Source organism: Arvicola amphibius, chromosome 10 (genome assembly GCF_903992535.2).
Source record: "Arvicola amphibius chromosome 10, mArvAmp1.2, whole genome shotgun sequence".
NCBI lineage: Eukaryota > Metazoa > Chordata > Mammalia > Rodentia > Cricetidae > Arvicola > Arvicola amphibius.
Genome location: NC_052056.1, coordinates 2,289,889 through 2,310,291, shown reverse-complemented (window position 1 = coordinate 2,310,291; position 20,403 = coordinate 2,289,889). Strand labels below are relative to the sequence as shown.

The window sequence follows — 20,403 nt, the reverse complement described above, 5'->3', positions numbered from 1 at the left end:
GATCTGCAAGACCCTTGCCCGAGGACAGATAGTTCCTGCAATGTCCCAGGCTGTTGTTTATGGGAGATAACAAGACACCTGTTTTCACTCCCCTAAAGAAGTTTGAGCCAGCTCACTGGATATGTTGATCACATGTGGGAGGGAGGTTCACAGGCAGGAAGTATGTCAGGATGTATGCTTGCCCCTGGTTGGACCTAGTGGGAAATACTTCAGCTGCTGCAAACCTTGTTTCGGAGACATCTTCTGGAAACCCAGAGATAAACCTGGCCAGAGCCCATCCACCTGGTCAGTATTTAATTAAAGTTTGCTTCAAATTTGGCTTTAGATTGTGGTAGTGGTCTTATTCTAGATGGCGGGATTAACAGCAGATAACTGAACGACCCCAACCCTAGTCTCCATCTTAAGATGTCTTTGTGATCAACTAGGAAAAAAACAGGATACCTATGAGTAGCAGAAGCAGCCTTGAGACCAGCTGCACCTGCCAAGGGGGCAAAACAGGGTATCTGTGGGCGGCAGGAGCAGTCTTGAGAAAAACACCCAGTCCTTTGTGTATCAAAGCTCAGGAGGCAGAAACTGGCTGAAAACTGGCTTAATTTAGACTTGTTTTTGTTCTTAAGGTTCTGAGAACTTGGTAACAGCTTTAAGTGCACAATCTATACAGTTAATATAGGTTATAAGATATGCTGAACCAGAAAATAGTGACAGTTTACTGTACAATAGCTTTACCAGTTAGTGCTGTGGACCGTTTCTACCAAAAGGAAATGCACTTGTTTTTATCCTGTTAGACTTGTTTTCTTCCTGTTAGACTTGTTTCCATCCTGTTAGACTTGTTTTCGTCCTGTTAGACTTGCTTTCATCCTGTTAGACTTGTTTTCATCCTGATGTTGATCCCCTCATATGTTAATTTGAGTTGACCAATGATATTGCTGTTGCTATGGTTCCCTATTATGTAACCCTGAGACCCTATAAATGCTTGCTGGAAGACTACCAGGGGGGCTCAGTCTCACTGGAGTATTGAGTTCCCTGCTGGCGCCTTCAAAGAACCTCTTGTTGTTTGCAACCATTGGCGTAGCTTATTGAGTCTGGGGGATCCTTCCCTGAACCCTAGAAATTAGGGTCTTTCAATAACCATCCATGTTTCCTTGCACCTAATGTGTAGAACTATTCATCATTCCTATCAATTACTCACTCTCAGACGCTAACATTTTATCATGTTATTCACCATATGGAAGTGAATCGGGTTTTGTTATGAATATTCATTATTGTCTAATTTAGGTAATTTCATTAAAAGCTCACTGTAAAACTGTCCCTCCTCCTCCTCCCTTTCCTTCCCCTTCCTCCTCCAGTGTGCTGACGGGGACCTAAGACTCCACACATGGTTGGCAAGTCTCAAACAGTCACTAAGTGGTCTCTTTTGATTAATAACCTTATTTTTAGAAATACAATTTGATACGTTGTTCGTGTTTACTAGTGTTTAGTTTAAAAAAATGTAGACAGGCCGTTTAACTTGAGGCAGCTGATTAGAAAACAATTTTTAGTTACTTGCTACGATGAAGCAGGTTTCTATGCATGCAAAGACTTACCCTAAAATAAATTTATTTAAGAATAAATAAATAAAAAGACAAGGTGAGTTGTCTGGCGGTGGTGGCAGAAGTCTTTAAGCCCAGTACTTGGGAGGCAGAGGAAGGCGGATCTCTGTGAGTTGGAGGTCAGCCTGGGCCACAGAGCTAGTTCCAGGACTGCCAGGGCTACACAGAGAAACCCTGTTTGGAAAACCAAAAATTTTTTTATTATTATTAACAATAATAAAAATAAAGGTGACGTAATTCGGTAAGAACGTAAATAATTTCCAGATACTACAGACACTGCGCAACCCAATCACTGTTTGCTAACACTTGTATGGGCACCACGTGGCTACGGTAGCCGGGAAGGCAAAAGGCGAAGAGGCGTCCTAAGTACCATCCCGCTGAGCCCCAGAGAGAGGAAATGAGCAGGCGCGAGCCGCGGCGGCTCGGTTCCCATGGTGCTGCCGTAGCCGCTGAGCGCCGGCGCAGGCGCAGCTGACAGATAGGGCTCCGGGGCCCGCAGTCGCGGAACGGGGGCTGCAGTGCGCAGGCGCAGGCCGGCGCGGCGGCGTGGTCCCCATGGCGCTGCAGTAGCGGTGCTGGCGGCGTGGGAGCCGGGATGAGCGAGTCCGAGGCGGACCGCTGGGCGTGGCTGCTGGTGCTGAGCTTCGTGTTCGGGTGCAACGTGCTGCGGATCCTCCTGCCGTCGCTGTCCTCCTTCGTAAGTGGCTGCCGGGGGGTGGCGGATTCTGGGGCGCCGGGCCTTGCCCGTTGTGTGCTGCAGGGTTTCTACCTTCAGTGGCTCCTAGCTTCTAACAGGTCGCCAGGTTCCAATCAACTCCGCTTACTGCGCCCTGGAGGGTGGGGACTCCCGGAGCCACGCCTTCTGGCAGCAGGAAGCCTCAGATGGGTCGCGCTGGTAACCCACTTCCACGCAGCAGCCCCGGGCATGCATCCTCACGGGTGCCGGGTCCTGGGGCGGCAGATCCCCGGCTGCAGAGAGGGCCCCTTCTCCATACCCTTCTTGCTCAACTCGCGTTTCTTTTTTTATGAGTATGTGTGTTTCGTCTGCATGTATGTAAGTGCATCACACGTGTGCAGTGCCTTTGAGGCCAGAAGAGGAACTGGAATGGCAGTTGTGGGTTCTGGGAACTAAACCCATGTCCTCTGCAAGAGCAGCTAGTGCTCTTAACCACTGGGTTATCTCTCCAGCCCTCCAGTCTGTAGCTATTAAAGATTTATTTGTTGGTTATCCTATATTCCGAGTGTATGTATTTGTACCATGTGAATGCAGTTGCCCGTGGAGGTTGTCACACCCTCTGGAACTGAGTTACAAATGGCGTGCGCTGCCACATGGGTGTTGGGAACCCAGGTCCTCAGCGAGAGCAGCAAGTGTGCTTAACCGCCGAGCCATTCCTCCAGCCTGTATCTGTGGCCTTGGAAAACATTCTTTGTAATACACCTGTGAACAAGAACGTTTCCCTGAGTTTTGTGAGCTGGTCTTAGCAAATCAGTGGAGCCCGAAGAAGGGGCAGAGGAACTCTTGTAGGTGCGTGACTGTGGAAACTGACCGCGTCTGCAGGTTGGCGTGGAGAACACCTAGTTAGTGAGCCTACACATTTGGGATCACAGCAGCCGTCTGTGTGTGGGCGGCTGAGGGTGTTGGACTAGAAGTCCAAAGATCAGGGAGGAGTCGCTCCAGAGACCACTCACACAGGCACAATTGATGCAAAAGCAAGGTTTTATATCTAATATATATATCTAATGTTGACTGTCCTATGAAGACCATGGCTACCGCTGGCTGCTGACCTTCAGAGATTGGGTAAAATGCCTGTAAACCTCCATTAAACATTTAAGGAACACAGATTTTAACTGGCCCCTGGAGAACCTCTTTTACCTTGGCCGAATTAGTGGGGTGCCTTGCAGCCCCCCTGAGATTTGCCATGAGCCCGGCATTTTGACTGTCAGTTTCTCCCTTTAAGAATTAATTAGGCATCATCATGTAGAAGAATGAAAATAGATCCATATTTATCTTTATGTACAAAACTAAAATCCAATCAAAGACCTTAACATAAAACCAACAATATTGAGCCTCATAGAAGAAAAAAGTTTTAAATACACTTTCAAACACAGCCTCAGTGGCATAGACATTGAGAGAAACAATCAATAAATGAGATCTCCAGAACTGAGAAGCTTTTTGTATAGCAAAGGATATAATCAACAGAACATAATATAGAATGGGAAGGTATCTTAAAAACATATAAGGAACTTTGAAACTTAGTCCTCATAAGAACAAATAATCCAATAAAATTATGTTACAGACCTAAACTGTAAATTCTCAACAGATGAACTTAAAATAACTGAAAGATATTTAAAATTTGCTTAAATATAACATACTTAATCATCGGGGAAATGCAAATCAAACAACTTTGAGATTTTATCTTATCCCTGTAAAAATGACCAAGATTAAAAATATTGTTTGACAATTTACGCTTAAGAGAATGTGGAATAAAAATCCCCCATTTTTGGTAAAAATGTAAACTGATACAGCTACTTTGAACATTGATGGAGGACTCCCATTGGCTAATAAAGAAACTGCCTGGCCCATTTGATTGCCCAGCCTTTAGGTAGGCGGAGTAGACAGAACAGGAAGAAGGAAGTGAGGTAGATGGCTCAGTCAGATGCTACATCTCTCCTAAGTTAGGCAGACCGCCGTGCCTCTCCTAAGAGAGAAGCCAGACGCGATGAAGCTCCAGCCCAAGATGGACGTACGCTAGAATCTACCTGGTAAGGCACCACTTTGTGGTGCTACACAGATTATTAGATATGGGTTAGTCAAGATGTGAGTAAGAGGCTGAAAATAATGGGCCAGGCAGTATTGAAAAGAATACAGTTTCCGTGTAATTATTTTGGGTAAAGCTAGCTGGGTGGCCAGGAGCCGGGCGGCAGGAATGAGGCCCGCAGCCCCTCACTACAGAACATTAGTAAGATGAATTTTCAGAATTAGGTAACATATTACCTTAAAACTTAGCAATATCCTTTTTGGGCCTATTTTACATAGCAGAATTATTTCATCATAGACAGAATCTGAAAACAACCCCAAATGTACCTTTTTATATTAATAATAAATGAGAATCTTTGCCATGTGGGGCAACTCGGGGCCCCCACCTCATCACAAGCATTGTGAGCAGTCAAGTGTCAAATTCAGAGCTAAACATGGGCTGTTTACCAAAAGCCACAGGGATACTTATTTGCAATCTCTCTATCTGCTGTCATACCCAGTCCTGGCTGCCAAAATGAAGAGGTCCAGGCTCTTTACGAAACTTTTGCTTTCTAATAGGGTATCCGACCCCAGAGAAACAGCCTACTGCTGGTCCCCAGGCTTACTGGGTCCTGTGGGGAAGAATTAGCACCATCTTGGACCCCCCTGGCATGTGTGCCTCCTGCACAAGAAAAGGGATACGGTGAGGGGCAGACTGCTGTTATCAAAGTCGGAGGGGAGCCGGCCTTGGTGCCTGCACTGTGCTCTGTAACAAAATGGTTTGACCCAGAGTAGGGGGGGTTCTCTGGACAAGCTCTCCCAGGTGACAATATAGGGAACCTGGTCCGGGTGGCTATAAGGGTCAGGCTGGAAGACTTTTTCTTTAACCTGCAAAGTAGTATCTAGATTGAACGTCCCGCTCTATGGCCAGCCCACTTCAAAAGTGGGCCATTCCAGGAAGCAGACCATCTGCCAGCGTTTCTTTCAGATTTCTTTGGGTCTGCAGCTTCTCTCTAAAGTTAGAGTTAGGGTCAGAGAGGTGGTTACTTACTGCCCCATGGTACCAGATTTAGACTCGAGTACAAACATATACAAAAACAAAGACACGAAAAGCCAAAACCAAACTCAAAATCAGAAGCTGCGCAGCGCTACAGATTCAGAGGAAGTGAGCGGCAAAAAGCCATGCCTCCTGGGAACTAGAGGAATGACCTGGTCACTCTTAGCCCCTTTAGATACTGGAGCGTCCTCCAGATTTACAGATTACTGGAGCATCCTCCAGATTTACAGATTTTACTGGAGCGTCCTCCAGATTTACAGATTACTGGAGCGTCCTCCAGATTTACAGATTACTGGAGCGGCCTCCAGATTTACAGATTACTGGAGCGTCCTCCAGTACAGATACTGGCCCTACGTAGGTACAATTTCAGAAGCTGCGCAGCACTACAATAATCACAGAAACAAAGCAGTCAGACAGACAAAGACAATAAGAGCGCTCGATCTTGCCTCCAACTGGGCCTGGAATGGGTCCAGAAGCAACTCATTTCCCGGCCAGTGCACCAAAGTGTTGGACCAGAAGTCCAAACATCAGGGGGGAGTCGCTCCAGACACCACTCACACGGGCACAATTGATGCAAAAGCAAGAGGATTTTTATTCTGTCATGACAGGGCCCTTCAGGTTCGGGATATGAAGGACACCCGATAGCTGTTACAGTCCATCTTTTAAAGCAAAAAGCCACAGATACAAGGGGGCGGGGAGACCTGAAGGTTGTTTTCCAACTTATTGGATTGGCTTATTTAAAGAGTTACTAGCAGTGATTGGTCTATTCCAGGGCAGGAGAATAGCCGCTTGATCGGGTGAGATAAGGGAGCATCTCTGTGGTCTTCCTGACCTTGTTCTAGTGACTAAATCAATACATCAGGAACTGAGTCAACATCTGTGGGTTGTATTTGCCTCAATTCCTAGAATGGAGTTATGTTTGAAGATTATTCACAAGGACACAGGAGGATGAGCAGTCCTGCATGTGTGTGTGGGCGTCTGTCCGTTTCCAAGAGAGAGTGAGTGTAAGGTTTTAGAAAAATGTCTTAGTGTTGAGGGGGCTTACAAATGCATTTAGAGTCTTTCAAGGGGAGAGATGGAAACTGGATCTTCCTGGAGAAGCCTTTCTCCTTTGTCCCTGTAATCTGTTTGTTTGTTTCGGTGGGTAGAGCACCTTACGACAGCAACCCTTTGTGGGGTTCATTCCGGTTATTGTTGGGAGCCGTGAACCCCCCCCCCAGATCCTGAATTTCTGGTAAACAACTTGTAACGCTTGCAGCTGCTCTGAGCACGAGACCCTCAGGCGTTCCTGATGGCAAGGGAGTAGTTTCTGGTGTGTTTGGCTGGGGCGTGGCTATCAGTTAAGGATCCCTATATAAGCTGCCTCTGGACACAATAAAGGGGGCATTTCTGTTTCAAGGATGACCCCTGTCTCTGTGTCTTTGTGTGTTTCAGTCTCCAGCCCCTTGCTGGGTTCACGAACTGTATGGTAGCACGTAGAGCGCAGACGGCCGAGGTGCGCTATAGGTTATGTGTGTTTTCTTCCTGGTTCCTTGTGTAGTTTTATTTCTCAATCTCATATGTGTGTGTGGACATGCACAAATGGAGGACTGAGGTTGATATCCGGGATAGTCCTCGGTCAGTCTTACTCACTGAGGCAGGGTCTCTCCGTCAAACCTAGAGCACACTGATAAGGTAGTCTTCTTAGGTAGCTTGCTGTGGGGATTCTGTCTCTATGCTGGGTTCACAAACTATATGGTAGCACGTAGAGCGCAGACGGCCGAGGTGTGCTATAGGTTATGTGTGTTTTCTTCCTGATTCCTTGTGTAGTTTTATTTCTCAAACCTAGAGCACACTGATAAGGTAGTCTTCTTAGGTAGCTTGCTGTGGGGATCCCGTCTCTATCTTCCAAGGTTGGAATTACAGAGGGGCATCTCCTATATCCACCTTTTAGGTGGCTTCCTCATGCGTGTACGGCAAGAGCTTTAACCACGGGTCCACCTCCCGGCCTTTGTGTGGCTCCTTCTCTTCCTTCCTGTGTCTCGCACCCTTTCATCACAGTGGAGCTCAGTTGCTCAGGGAGGCCGTGTGTGGCTGTCCTCAGTGAGTTCGTCATGAGTTTCCAGTAGCAGGGAGATAGGGAAGAGATGCAGGTCCTGCCATCATCTCAAGTCCTCCAGTATAACTTTACAAGACTCACTGTGCTCTATCAGCCCCTCGTCAGGAAGGATTGCCACTGTAGGTGTACATGCCTGAGTGTTTACCTCGGTGCATCGGGCGTCAGTGCTGGGAGGAGGCACCGGGACCTGACCTGGGCCGTCCCGTGGGCTGTGTGGCCTCTGCCTTGAATCCATGAGCCCAACCCCTTTGGGAGTGACACCCGGGATGGTTGCTGGGTGCAGAAAGGTAATGTATGATTTAATACCGTAGTAGAGAACAGCCCATCTGAATTGGTGTTCAGAACAGGGGAGAGGATGGAGAGAGCCCATTTGTTTGGTTGCTGGGTTTCCAGGGAGGGAGCTGTTGGGAACACCCTGGTCCTCACAATGGTTAGAGCACCTCTACCCGCTGCCTCTGATTTGAATGACCAAGTGTAACATTGATGACAAGATGGTTGGGTTGGGACCGTAGCGCCGTGGTTAGGAGTTCAGAGTGTAGCCTCCCTCACTGAGATTCTAAGCGGTAACTTTGCTCATGGTCTTCTGGGCATCAGTGCAGTCAGGAGGGTGAGCACCCTCAGTTCTGCAGGGCGACTGCTGGGGTGGGGTTGCTGCCTGTGCTTGAGACTGTCTAATTCATAAAGTAGGGGTTCCAGCGTTGTCTTAAGAGGACATAGGACACTCCGTGCACATGCACGGGAGGCACACTGCTTGGCCTGAACTCACATGTACAGGTTGGGGCGAGTTCTGATGTTCAAGTGCCCAAGGAACTGCCCTGGCAGAAGTGGGGTGTAGCCCTGAGAGTTGCAGTGTGCAGGTGCCCGTGTGGACCTCCTGACAGACCTTGCTTTCCTGGTAGGAGCACACCGCACACACGCCTCTGGGGCCTGGCTGGTTCACGATGTGTGCCCAGCAGTTTCTACGTTACCCTTCACTTGTGCTCCTTCCAGGACCTGTCTGGAGCATTTTCCTTAGGTACTCCGTTTCTACAGACCAGTCTCTTAGCAAGGTCATTGTATGAGAGTTTTGGATTGATTGATTGATTGAGACAGGGTTTCTCTGTGTAGCCCTGGCTGTCCTGGAAATCACTCTCTAGACGAGGCTGGTCTCTAACTCAGGAATCTGCCTGCCTCTGCCAACCAAGTGCTGGGATTAAAGGCGTGCACCACTATAACTGGTTGGGACAGGATTTTTGCGGCTTCCAAGTATTAGGATGACATAGTAACCTAACAGGATCTACTTCTAGAGCTGACTGAGGTATGTTCCTGGGGTGATGGGTGGAGTGCTTGGCCCACAGGGCCATTGAGGGTGCAGGAGTGGGGAACCAGCATCCCAGGAGGAGATGGGCCCAGCCCAAAGAGTTGCTGTAGATGATCTGGTACTAGTTGAGGACAGCAGGCCGCTGGACTTTCTGCCTTTGGTCGTGGCTCATTCGTGAGATGAGATGGGTGTTGGAGACACACCCATGCTGGTGACCTGGGTTGGTCTTTTTTGTGCTTGCCTGTGGAATTGCAGGAGGGAGGAGCCAGACTGTTTAATTCCTGCCACCAGCTTTCAGACCTATCTGGCTCTTGGGTCATCAGTGGTAGAATTGGGGTTTGGCCCTTCCATGAGTAACTCCAAGTCTCTTGCCGGCAGGGTGGGAAGAAGGAAGGCTAGCATCTGTCCTTCATTCTCTGGATGTCTCTACCACCTGAATCAACTCGATAGAAATTTCACAAACTTATTTAGTGTTTCAGAGTCTCAGTTCTGTCTCCAGGGCATTTGTGAGTCTGGATCATCTAAAAGCTGGTTTTTCTTCTGAGATAGGCCCCAGTGTGCATTTCCCATTGGTCTGGAGGTGGCCATGCGCTCCTGACTGGCTTTGAAACAGCAGTTCCTGCTGCAGCTCCTGCTGCAGCTTCCCCAGCGATGGGGCAATGGGTGTGCACCCCCAGGCCCAGCTTCCCCAGCAATGGGGCTATGAGTGTGCACTCCCAGGCCCAGCTTCCCCAGCGATGGGGCTATGAGTGTGCACCCCCAGGCCCAGCTTTCTCCTGTTTCCTGTTTAAGCAGCCTTTATAGAGCCCCTGATTTTGAATGGTAGCTCTGTGACTATCATTAAATGGTGTATGGGAGCTGGAGAGATGACTCAGCAGTTAAGAGCATTGACTGCTCTTCCAGAATTGAACCTGGGTTCAGTTCCTACCAACCACATGGCCGCTCACAACTGTCTGTAATTCCAGTTCCAGGGAACCTGACACCCATAGCAAAACAACAATGCACATAAAATAAAAATAAATAGAAAGAACTGGCAAAAAAAAAATGGTGTATGACCTTTAAAATTATTTATGTGCGTGTGGGTGTTGGGCCTGCATGTATGATGTATGTCTGTATATCACCTGGATGCTGGGTGCCCATGGATTCAGAAGAGGGTGTTGGATACCCTAGAACTGGAGTCACAAATGGTGGTGAGCCACCATATGGGTGCTGCAAACTCAGCCCTAATTCTCTATTAAAACAAAACAGAAAAGTGCTCTTAACCCCTGAGTGTTCTGCAGTGTGCCTTGGTGACTTTTAGAGACTTTGGTCCATTCCTGTTTTCGTCTCCAGGGTGGACCAGGGTGGACCAGGGTGGACCAGGCCGGACCAGGCCAGACTAATGCTCTGTTTGAGCGGTGGATCGTGGGTAGCAAAGAGAGGCTGTTTTGCATACCTTTTCCGTGTACCAGCCTCAGACTGACCCAGTAGTGAGCTCAGTGTACAGCCGCCAGGATGACTCAGTGCTGGCCCCAGCCTCAGGGCTCTGCTGTGGGGGCTCATGAGGGGGCCTCACCTGTATGCCTGGACTCTGTGCGCAGTGGAGTGAAGGGTTTGCTTCTGGCTGTAACTGAAGTTGCCCTACTGTGTGGCAAGCAGAGGGGTCCTCTGAGCCGGGGGTGACACTTGCTGTGGGCCAGGTACACTTCAGATATTTCCACTTTTCATTTTTAAAAAATAGCTATTCTTAAAAAGTTTGGACAAAATGTCACATGCAGGAGTTAGTCATACAGTTTAAAAAGTTGTGTCCCCTGTTGCCCTCCCCCCCCCGCCCTGCTGAACCCTTGAAGGTAAGCTGACAGCCCTTTGGTGAGTGAGCAGAGTTCTTGGCTGTAGGGCTAGTGACAAACGTGTCAAAGGCCTGCTTTGGTTTCTCATTAAATGAGGTTCTTTCCACCATGACTGTGTTTGTGGTGATCACTGATGTATCCAGTCGGGGGGAGGGGGGGCTTCTGACTCTGGCAGGGGCTCTGCAGAGCCGCTGCTGTGTTTGGAGGGTTCCTGACAGTGTGCTGTTACTGCATCTGACATCCACTGGTATAGTCAGAGCTTCCATTTGATGATGGGGCTGGTCTGACCTGTGCCTTTCTGCTCTGCACCGTCCCTGACAAGCTCTGATAGTTGGTGGGCGCCACCTGGTGGCCGCTGCTGTCCTGCTCTGCTTTGGCTGCAGGGGCTATTTCTGTTTCACATGACTCCCCAGTGTAGTAGCTGGGCCTGTTCGAAGGCCAGTCCTGGATTGGCTGGGTCTTGGTGAGCACACGCAGGTCCCTCTTCAGAGCCGAGGGAACCCACTCTTCTCTACGTGGAAGGACACTGATGCTGGCCTCCTCCCTGCCAGGTGTCCAGGGTGCTGCAGAAGGATGCAGAACAGGAGTCGCAGATGAGGGCGGAGATCCAGGACATGAAGCAGGAGCTGTCCACTGTCAACATGATGGACGAATTTGCCAGATATGCCCGGCTGGAAAGAAAGATCAACAAAATGACGGACAAGCTCAAAACTCACGGTACCCATCTTGCAGTCACTTGTAACCTGGCATGTGTCGTGAGGGCTGATCGGGGAGGGCCTTGGTGTATGGATTTGAGGTGTATGCATCCTAGGTGGCCTACGGTGAACGACCTGTTGGTTGTATGCAGGATCTGCCACAATCACTTCTTCCTATTCACTGGTAAACATTTGCTTTCTAGATCTAGAAATCATCGTAGATTTTTCTTCATCCTGTAGATTTTCATTTCCAGGTTTGATGCTTTGCTGAGGAAAGTCCAGATAAAGGTCACACAGTTGTTGACAGAGGTTTCTGTCCTGCCTGGTCCTGCAGCCGTTCAGTCCCAAAGAAACACACAGAGGCCTATATTAATCATAAACTGGTTGGCCTGTTAACTCACGCTGGCTTTCTTTTTCTTTTTCTTTCTTTCTTTCTTCCTTTCTTTCTTTCTTTCCTTCCTTCCTTCCTTCCTTCCTTCCTTCCTTCTTTCCTTTCTTTCCTTTCCTTTCCTTCCCCCCCCCCCCCCCCCCCCCTTTTTTTTTTCTTTCTTTTTTTTTTTTTTTTTTTTTTTTTTTTTTTTTTTTCTGGTACCACTACCACAATTTACAGGGCAATACACCTGATGTAATGAAAAGTAAAAGAGAAAGACAGCTACAACAGATCAAAGGAATGCACATCTAATTGACACTGCATTGCACTAATCAGTAGCTGCATTTTTTGCAAACTCTGGCTCTGACAGTCCTGAACAAGAAGGGCCTCCTGTTTAAGCTGCGGTAACTTTTCTGACTACGGATCATGGCTCCTTCTGTGGCAGATTTTCATAGTTCCTGTAATGCATTTAGGACAACTGTCTCAAAGTAACCTGCAGCTTTCCTGACAACTCCTCGCTCTCTCTCCTGCTAAGAACTGCAGACCTTTTCTGCTGTTTTTCTGCTACCATATCCACCACTTCCACCACCATAGGGACTGCCATAAGGCTTTCTTATTAACTAAATCTTACATCCTACATTAACCCATAATTCCTGTCTGTGTTAGCCACGTAGCTTGGTACCTTTCTCATATTGCTACCTCTGCATCTGGGTTATGACTGCAGACTGAGCCTTTCCTCTTCTAAGAATTCTTTTGTTCTGATCACCCCGTCTAAACTTCCTGTCTGGCTACTGGCCAGTCAGCATTTTATTAAATCAGTACAAGTGACAAAGCTTCACAGGGTACAAGACCATTGTCCCACAGCACACAGTGGGTCCTCAGGAGCACATAGTGGGTCCTCAGGGCACTTTGTCTCACTCTCAGGAGCGTGCCCACAGCATATGGATGTCAGGGAGCAGCTCTTGTGCCAAGAGCGGTGCGCACTTGAGTCCCAGCGCTCTGAGGCAGAGGCAGGCAGGTCTCTTTGAATTCAAGGTCAGCCTGGTCTACCTGGTGAGTTTCAAGCTAGCCAGGGCTCCACAGTGACACACACACACACACACCTCTTAGTCTTTCTCTCTCGTCTCTCTCTCACACACAGGCACACACTTTTCTCGTCTCACTCACACATACACACACATGTGCATACACACGTGTCTCTAGAGAGCAGTGTGCCCTGAGAGGCCCTGCTGGACTGTGTAAGGTGGAGTAGGTTGCACACTGCAGAGCACACAGGGGCCTGTGCAGGCCTGGGGGGGGGGGTGCTGAACTCCTGCTGGTGGTTCAGGGATGGTGCAGGTTAGAAAGTGGAGATGATGCTCAGTCCTGTTGGTCGGTGGCAAGCGGTCAGGGAGAGTGCAGGGGTTCCAGGATGCAGTCTGAGATAGCATAACAATACCACCTTTCAAATTTTCCTAGTTAGTGTGCCGGCTGAGGAGTTTCATCATGGCTGTTTGAGATTTCTAAGTATATTGATTATTTTATTTATAATTAGAAGGTGTTTTGTAAGGGAAAATGACATTTCTGTGTATTTGGGTATTTTCTCAACTTTGCAGGATTGGTTCATGTTTCACCTCTTCCCTTTCAGTGAAAGCACGGACAGCTCAGCTGGCCAAGATCAAGTGGTTTATAAGCGTCGCCTTTTACATACTGCAGGCAAGTACGCGGTGTCGGCTGGGCTCCGGACAGCTGCTTGTTTGCTCCATCTGCTTGTGTACGTGTGTGTGTGTGTGTGTGTGTGTGTGTGTGTGTGTATGTGCTTTTCCTCGTGCTCATGCACATGTGTGTGATGTGCACGGAGGCCGGAGGTGGATGCTGGGTGTCTTCCTTGACTGCACTGCTCTCCATTTTACGTCGTGAGGCAGATTCTCTCAGTGTCTTCCTCTCCTGAGCTCTGAAATGTAGACAGGATGCTTTGCTCTCCTGCATCTGTGTGGGCGCTGGGCCCGCTGAGCCATTTGTGGATTTCCGAGAATGAAGCAGCAGCATCTCTGTTGGAGACCCAGGCCCTCAGAGCTGGTTTACCCTGCCCTGCCCTAGAAGCCACTGTGTTCCTTCCTTGCTCCCTGGTTCTTTTCTTTTTTAGATTTATTCATTTTCTTTATGAGTATGAATGTTTTTCCTGCATCTGTGTCTGTGCACCATGTGTGTGCCTGGTGTCCTTGGAGGTCAGAAGAGGGTATCAGATCCCCTGGGACTGGACTTAGAGACCGTTGTAAGCCACCACATGGGTACTGGGAATTGAACCTGGGTCCTCTGGAAGAGCGGGCAGTGCTTTTAAATGCTGAGCCATTGCTAGCCCACCAACCGGTTTTTCTCCTTCCTTGGCCCCTGGCATTCTTACCTGCTGGGGGATTGGCGGTGCTGCTGATGCATCGCTGCAACTGCACAGCTGGCCGGCATGTGGGCGACCTGGGACTTAGTGCTGTGTGTGGGTCTTTCCTGAGGTACAACACCCATGCCAGCTCCCCTAGAGACGAAGCTCGGAGAAAGGCTGAAGAGACGTGGCTCGAGACACTCTTACTTGATAAGCTTGTGCTCCGTGGAGGGCCAGGCCTCTGGCTGGCACCTTTTTCTGTCTATTCCGCAGAGGGCCAGGCCTCTGGCTGGTACCTTCTTCTCTCTGTTCCGCGGAGAGCCAGGCCTCTGGCAGGCACCTTTTTCTGTCTATTCCGCAGAGGGCCAGGCCTCTGGCTGGCACCTTCTTCTGTCTGTTCCGCAGAGAGCCAGGCCTCTGGCAGGCATCCTCTTCTGTCTGCTCGTTTGAGCAGAGTTTGGGGCAACAGAAGCTGCTTCTGGGGAAGGGCAGGAAAGAAGACATTAGTTTTTACCAGCTTGAAACTGATGGGGGTGCCAAAGGGAGCACCTCTGCTGTGTAGGGATGACTGTGCTTATTAGGATCTTGGAGTCACGAGTTCTTTTATATTTGTCATGTAGTTCAGCTACTCAGGATCGACATTGTGGGCGGACTCAGCTGATTTAAATAGTGAATGTAGACTTCTGTGTTCCTACGAGAAGGCCCACACACCTGCCACCAGTACATGACATTTTGTCTAAAGTCCTGTGTGTGTGTGTGTGTGTGTGTGTGTGTGTGTGTGTGTGTGTGTGTGTGTACTGCAGGGACTGACGGATGTGAGGCCTCTGCCACATCTTCCTCCAGGCAGCGTTGATGATCTCGCTCATCTGGAAGTATTACTCCGTTCCCGTGGCCGTGGTGCCCAGCAAGTGGATCACCCCGCTCGACCGCCTGGTGGCCTTTCCTACTCGAGTGGCAGGTAGGCAGTAGAGGTGTGTGGTGGGAGATCAGGCCACCTGCCTTTGTCCTCATTGTCCCCTTCGCAAGCTGCCCTTCCCGCCTCAGCCGTATGGGGTCTCGAGAAGCTGCCTGCAGGTTACTCTGAATGCTCAGGAGCAGTTACAGCCCAGGCTCTCAGAGGTCCCTCCTCCTCCCTGTGGCTGCTGCACTGAGCTGCTTGCTGCTATTGGCTGTTGCTTTTGGATGTTAAAGGCTGTTTGTGTCACTGAAGAATGAGCAGACACAACCCCTGAATGATGGAGGAGGGTCATCTGTCTATTTGTTACTTTCATTGGTTAATAAAGAAACTGCCTTGGCCCTTTAATAGGACAGAAAATTAGGTAGGCAGAGTAGACAGAACAGAATTGTGGGAGAAAGAAAGCAGAGTCAAGCAGCTGCTTCAGGTAGTCACCATGACTCTCCTCTCTGAGACAGATGCAGGTTAAGATCTTTCCTGGTAAGACAGCACCTTGTGGTGCTACACAGATTACTAAATATGGGTTAAAGCAAGATGTAAAAGTTAGCCAGTAAGAGGCTGAAACTAATGGGCCAAGCAGTGTTTAAATGAATACAGTTTCTGTGTAATTATTTTGGGTAAAGCTCGCCGGGTGGCGGGAAGCGGCCAGCCGCTTCTATCCTTCTATACCTGTTGGCCTCCAGCTCGCAGAGATTTGTTTGCTTCTCCCTCCCCAGTGCTTCTGGGATTAAAGGTGTGCTCCTCCATGCCCTGACAACATGGGAACAATTTTTTAAAAATAATGCCAGTTTAAAAAAAAAGCCAGGTGGTGGTGCACGCCTTTAATCCCAGAACTTGGGAGGCAGAGGTAGGTGGATCTCTGAGTTCAAGGCCAGCCTGGTCTACAGAATGAGTTCCAGGACAGCCAGGGCTGTTACACACACACACACACACACACACACACACACACACACACACACACACACCATACACAGACAAACCCTGTCTTGAAAAACCAAAAACCAAACCAAACCCAAACAAAGCCCCCCCCCCCCCAAAAAAAAATGCCAGTTGCCTTGTGTATACTTTTAGTCTGTCTGGCACTAACTTAACAGGCATGAGGAACTCTGTGAGTTCAAGGTCTGCTTGGTCTAAACAGGGAGTTTCAGACCAGGTAGGGCTACTTAGAAAAATGGGGGTAAAAAAGTTCCTGCCAGTTACAGATAAGCTGAGCTGTAGTCTGTGTCTTCCAGTGTGTCTTTGCCGTCTGTCTTAAGATGATCAAGGCCACCTGGCTTAACTCATTCTGTATCCTTTTCACTTTCTTGTGTCTCATATGTTCAGTCTGCTGTAATGAAATATACAGTGGGTACTTGTAGGCCGAGTTTCCCTGTCCTGACTGCCGGCCCCAGAATAAACACACCGAGTCTTAATATTCCTTATAAATGCTCAGTCGATAGCTCAGGCTTGTTACCAACCAGCTCTTACAACTTAACCCATTTCTGTTAATCTGTGTGCCGCCCCGAGGCTTGTGGCTTTTACCTCTATCCCCCTTCGTGGGTCCCACTCGTTCTGTGTCTGGCTGGCGACCCTCTGCCTTCCTCATCCCAGTAGCCTTAGTTTGGTTGTCCTGCCTTTACTTTCTGCCTGGCTGCCATTGTTAACCATGATAACAGTATATATTTCCCGTGTATAAAGATTTTTCCACAGCAGGTAACTTATACAGATCTGCTTCCTGGTGGCTGGGGTCCAAGGTGAAGGCGCCATAGGTTGAGCATTAGGACCCAGTTTGTGTTTCACAAATGGCCCCTTTTCAAGGGTCCTTGGCTAGGAGGAGGAGACGGTAGGCTGTGCTGTGTGGCCCCACGACCCTGCCAAAGAATTTTCTTGTTATTTGAATTTTCCTGTTAGTGCACTTTCTCGGGTCCTGATTGTTGGTGATCGAGGGGATACTGCTGGATGCGGTGGCTTATGCCTGCAGTCCCAGCCTTTGGGAGGCTGAAGCGGGTGGATTGCTGCAAGTTCAAGGCCATCATGGACTACAGTGTAAGAGCCTGTAAAAAGCCAAGTGTGATTCTTGCCAGTCACGGGTTCTGATGTGTGGAAGCGGTTTCCAGGACCCTCAGCTCAGCTGCGCCCCCTGCCCACACTGCTGGGCTCAGGGCGAAGGAGCAGCAGGTCACCTTGCTGGCACTCTGCCTAGCTGTTGGCCTTGCAACCCGGGCACGAAGGATAAGGATGTCTTTACTTTAGGCCTGAGAAGACATAACTTTGAGTACAATGCTTTTTTGCTGTTGTTGATTTTTTAAAGACAGGGTTTCTCTGTGTAGCCCTGGCTGTCTTGGAACTTGCTCTATAGACTAGCTGGGCCTCTAACTGAGAGATTCACCTGCCTCTGCCTCCCTACTGCTGGGATTAAAGGTGTGTGCCACCAGCCCCTCCCCCAGCTTTATAACACTTTTTTGAGAAGTGTAAAATAGTGGTCAGGGTGTTGTTATAGCCTATTGTTATACCCAGGGACATCTCTAGCAGGAAAGGGACATAAGACAGTGCCCGTTGTTCAGCTTGGTACACAGTGTACCTGTCTGTGACCTGTAGTCTGAAGAGCTCCCTCTCTTACCCCTCAACACTTGGAATCGGCATCTTCCTCCCTGTAGGTGTTGCCACTGTATCCTCTGACACGAGTTTCTTTCTTTTTAGGTGGAATTGGAATCACCTGCTGGATTTTAGTCTGTAATAAAGTTGTGGCTGTTGTACTCCACCCCTTCAGCTGAGCGGAGGGTGTGCGGCTACAGAACTTTACCAGAAGGATTCCGACGACCACACAGAAGCCCACAGGCTCTTGTTTTTGTGTTTTGGAATATGTTTGTTTTTGTCTGTCACCCGGGAGTCTTGTTCAAGTCAGGATTTTCTACAGTTGTTATTGAGCCAGAAAAAGACCGGTATGACAGTTAGTGTATTGTTGACATAGTTCTGGACCTCTGTGGGCTGTGAACCGTCAAGTGGCATTTGCATGCTGGCGCTTGCTCTGAGCATGGTTGGGTTTTGCTGCCAGCTGCAGAGACTTTCCTAACAACTCCAATAGTGCCATTTTTGTTTTGTTTTTGTTTTTGCACCACACACAAAACACTTCAGTGTTGTAGAAGACATGGACATGATGTTCACATCAGTAGTTTCTGCAGACAGGACCTATGGTCCTGGGAGGGTGAGGTCCCTCCCCAGGGCACCTGCAGGCAGTGCTCTGCCCTCATGTGATGCCGCCGCATCTGGGTCCCGACACACAACACACATCGTGCAAGGGAGAACCAAGTCCACAGCTGTCTTCTCTCTGGCCTTCACACTTGGTGTCGTGAACACACACACACACGCACACACGAACAGTCTTTAGTCCTGTACATTTGGGATCCCTTTGGAATAGACTATCCCTTTAGAAGAGACTTACAGGTCTGGATTTGGGATGGTGTTAGGATCGTGCACCGCCCCATACCCTTGACCGCTCTGTTTCTGTACACGTTGGCTATGCAGAGTGATGACTTTATGTCAGTTTGAAGAAATTCCTCATTTCTCACAGCAGTTTATGGGGGATGACAAACTCAGAATGTTTCTGTGTTATGTGCATTCAGCCTTGTGTTATACTGTCAGCTGGCAAATTGTTCCGTATGCGTTACGCTCCGTGGACACATCCTATCTGAACGTCTTCCCGGGTGCATCTTATGCAATGCTCTCAGACTGAACCCCAGATTACCCCAGACCTTCTCTGGAATGATACATAGAAATCTTTTTGGAAATTTGTCTAGTTGTCAGAGTTCTGCATTTTGAGTTTTTTTTTTTTTTTTGAGCAAGATCTAGGTAAACATTTTCTAACTACACCTTACAAACATCTCAAAAGAATGAGTTTATGGCAGTTGCTCAAATATTACATCTAAGTCCTGTTTTTGTGATATAAAATGTGGGAAATTTTAAATTAATTTTCTTATATTTATTATTTTTATTACATTATATGTGTGTCCCACAGTGTGTATTTGGGAGTCAGAGTACATCTTTCAGGAGCTAGTTATTTTATTTAATTTTAAAGACTTTTTCAGATTGTTCAGTGAATCAATAAATTATGAAAAAAATTTCTTAAATTCTTAATGACTGGAACTATTGCTGGACCTCACAGCTAAAGTGCATACACTTTGAGATCACATAAGACTTCAGGCTGCATTGTATTCAGCCTGCTTGCTTAACCAGCTTTGATACAGCAGCAGAACCACAGCTTTGTGCTGAATTTCCCATGTAATCGGCTATCACAAGCTAAGAGTGCACAGTTGTAATCCACACTGTCTGTCTGCATCTGGTGCTGTTAACACGTTTTTGAAGTGGCAAGGAAAATATTTAACTGCTAACTTCAAAACCACACACACACACACACACACACACACACACACACACGACTAAGGTTATAACAAATACAATAATCGTGTACCTTGTGGAAGTTTTCTGCTTCTCGCTCTTTCAAGGTCAGTCGCTCTCCTCTCTGCTCCCTCTCCTATCTTTTTCTGTATTTCTTTTTCAGACAACTGCAGTTTTTTCAAACTTGCTTTTTAGATTTTTAGCTTGAATAGAACCTCTTTTTAATTTGATTAGTTCTTCATATTTTCTACTCAGTCCAAAAGTTTCGTTTTCTTCTTCCTCGTCTCCCATTCCTTGTCTCAGTTCTCAAATCCGTTTCTGCATTTCTAGTTTATGCTTCTGTTCCTCCTCTGTTCATCGTCTTTCTTCTTCCATGTTTTTGTTTTAATAATTCTTCAAAAATTAATTTCCAGTTTTCCAGGCATCAGAGATCCTTGAGAAACCGTTTTATGTATCTGTCTCTGGGGAATCATCTAATACCGTGCTTCTCCTTGCTCCCCAAATGCTTCCTCTCTTCCTCTGTTCTCCAGGCTCCTCCTCGGCTTTTCTCTCCTCACCTCTCCTTTGCCTTTCTATTTCTTCAAAACTGAGCTTGCGTCTTCCAGGGTGGTACTCTTTAAAAACTTTTGCTGTACCTTGGTTGGTTTTCATCCTCATCCTCCTCATTTACCTGCTCAGCTCTTTTTGCTAATTCAAGCTGTATTTTCCTCTTTTCCCGGAGATCCTGTCTTTCCTCTTTGTTCTCCTTTTTTGCTCTTCCTGTCTGAGTCTTTCCATTTTATCAGGTTTACCTTTAGCTGTCTCTGTTAGCTTCGGGACATGAGCCTTTTCTTCTGTAGCAGAAATCTCTTCCTCGTCATCAGAAGCAAGCACTTCTTTAATCTCTGCCTTTTGTGAAACGTCATTCATGTTTGCTCTGTGTGGTTTGGGGCAGAAGCTTTGTATATTTTTGTATTCGGTAGATGAGGCTATAAGCATCAGACAGAATGAGGTTGCATGACCACATTCCTCTAAATTCATCCTTTTGTTTCCTGTACTTTGAC

The 20,403-nt window shown here is 47.9% G+C and overlaps 1 protein-coding gene across 2 annotated transcripts; it reads left to right on the top strand.

Moving 5' to 3' along the window:
• Positions 1–2,088: 2,088 nt before the first annotated feature.
• On the top strand, positions 2,089–18,753 carry Get1 (guided entry of tail-anchored proteins factor 1). 2 transcript variants are annotated; one of them, XM_038345376.2, is made up of 5 exons: positions 2,089–2,286; positions 11,162–11,327; positions 13,303–13,370; positions 14,835–14,989; positions 17,666–18,753. In XM_038345376.2, the coding sequence occupies exons 1-5, from the start codon at positions 2,185–2,187 to the stop codon at positions 17,700–17,702; spliced, it is 528 nt and encodes a 175-aa protein (XP_038201304.1). In that variant the 5' UTR covers positions 2,089–2,184; the 3' UTR covers positions 17,703–18,753. The 2 variants fall into 2 exon arrangements, with proteins under 2 accessions (XP_038201304.1, XP_038201305.1); XM_038345377.2 differs by having other exon boundaries at positions 2,090–2,286; positions 14,875–14,989.
• The last annotated feature ends 1,650 nt before the right edge of the window (positions 18,754–20,403 follow it).

Coding starts and splice junctions, on each gene's coding strand:
- Get1 (XM_038345376.2), top strand. CDS start 2,185: ATGAGCGAGTCCGAGGCGGACCGCTGGGCGTGGCTGCTGGTGCTGAGC. Junction 2,287..11,161: donor TGCCGTCGCTGTCCTCCTTC/GTAAGTGGCTGC, acceptor CCTCCCTGCCAG/GTGTCCAGGGTGCTGCAGAA. Junction 14,990..17,665: donor CTTTCCTACTCGAGTGGCAG/GTAGGCAGTAGA, acceptor CTTTCTTTTTAG/GTGGAATTGGAATCACCTGC.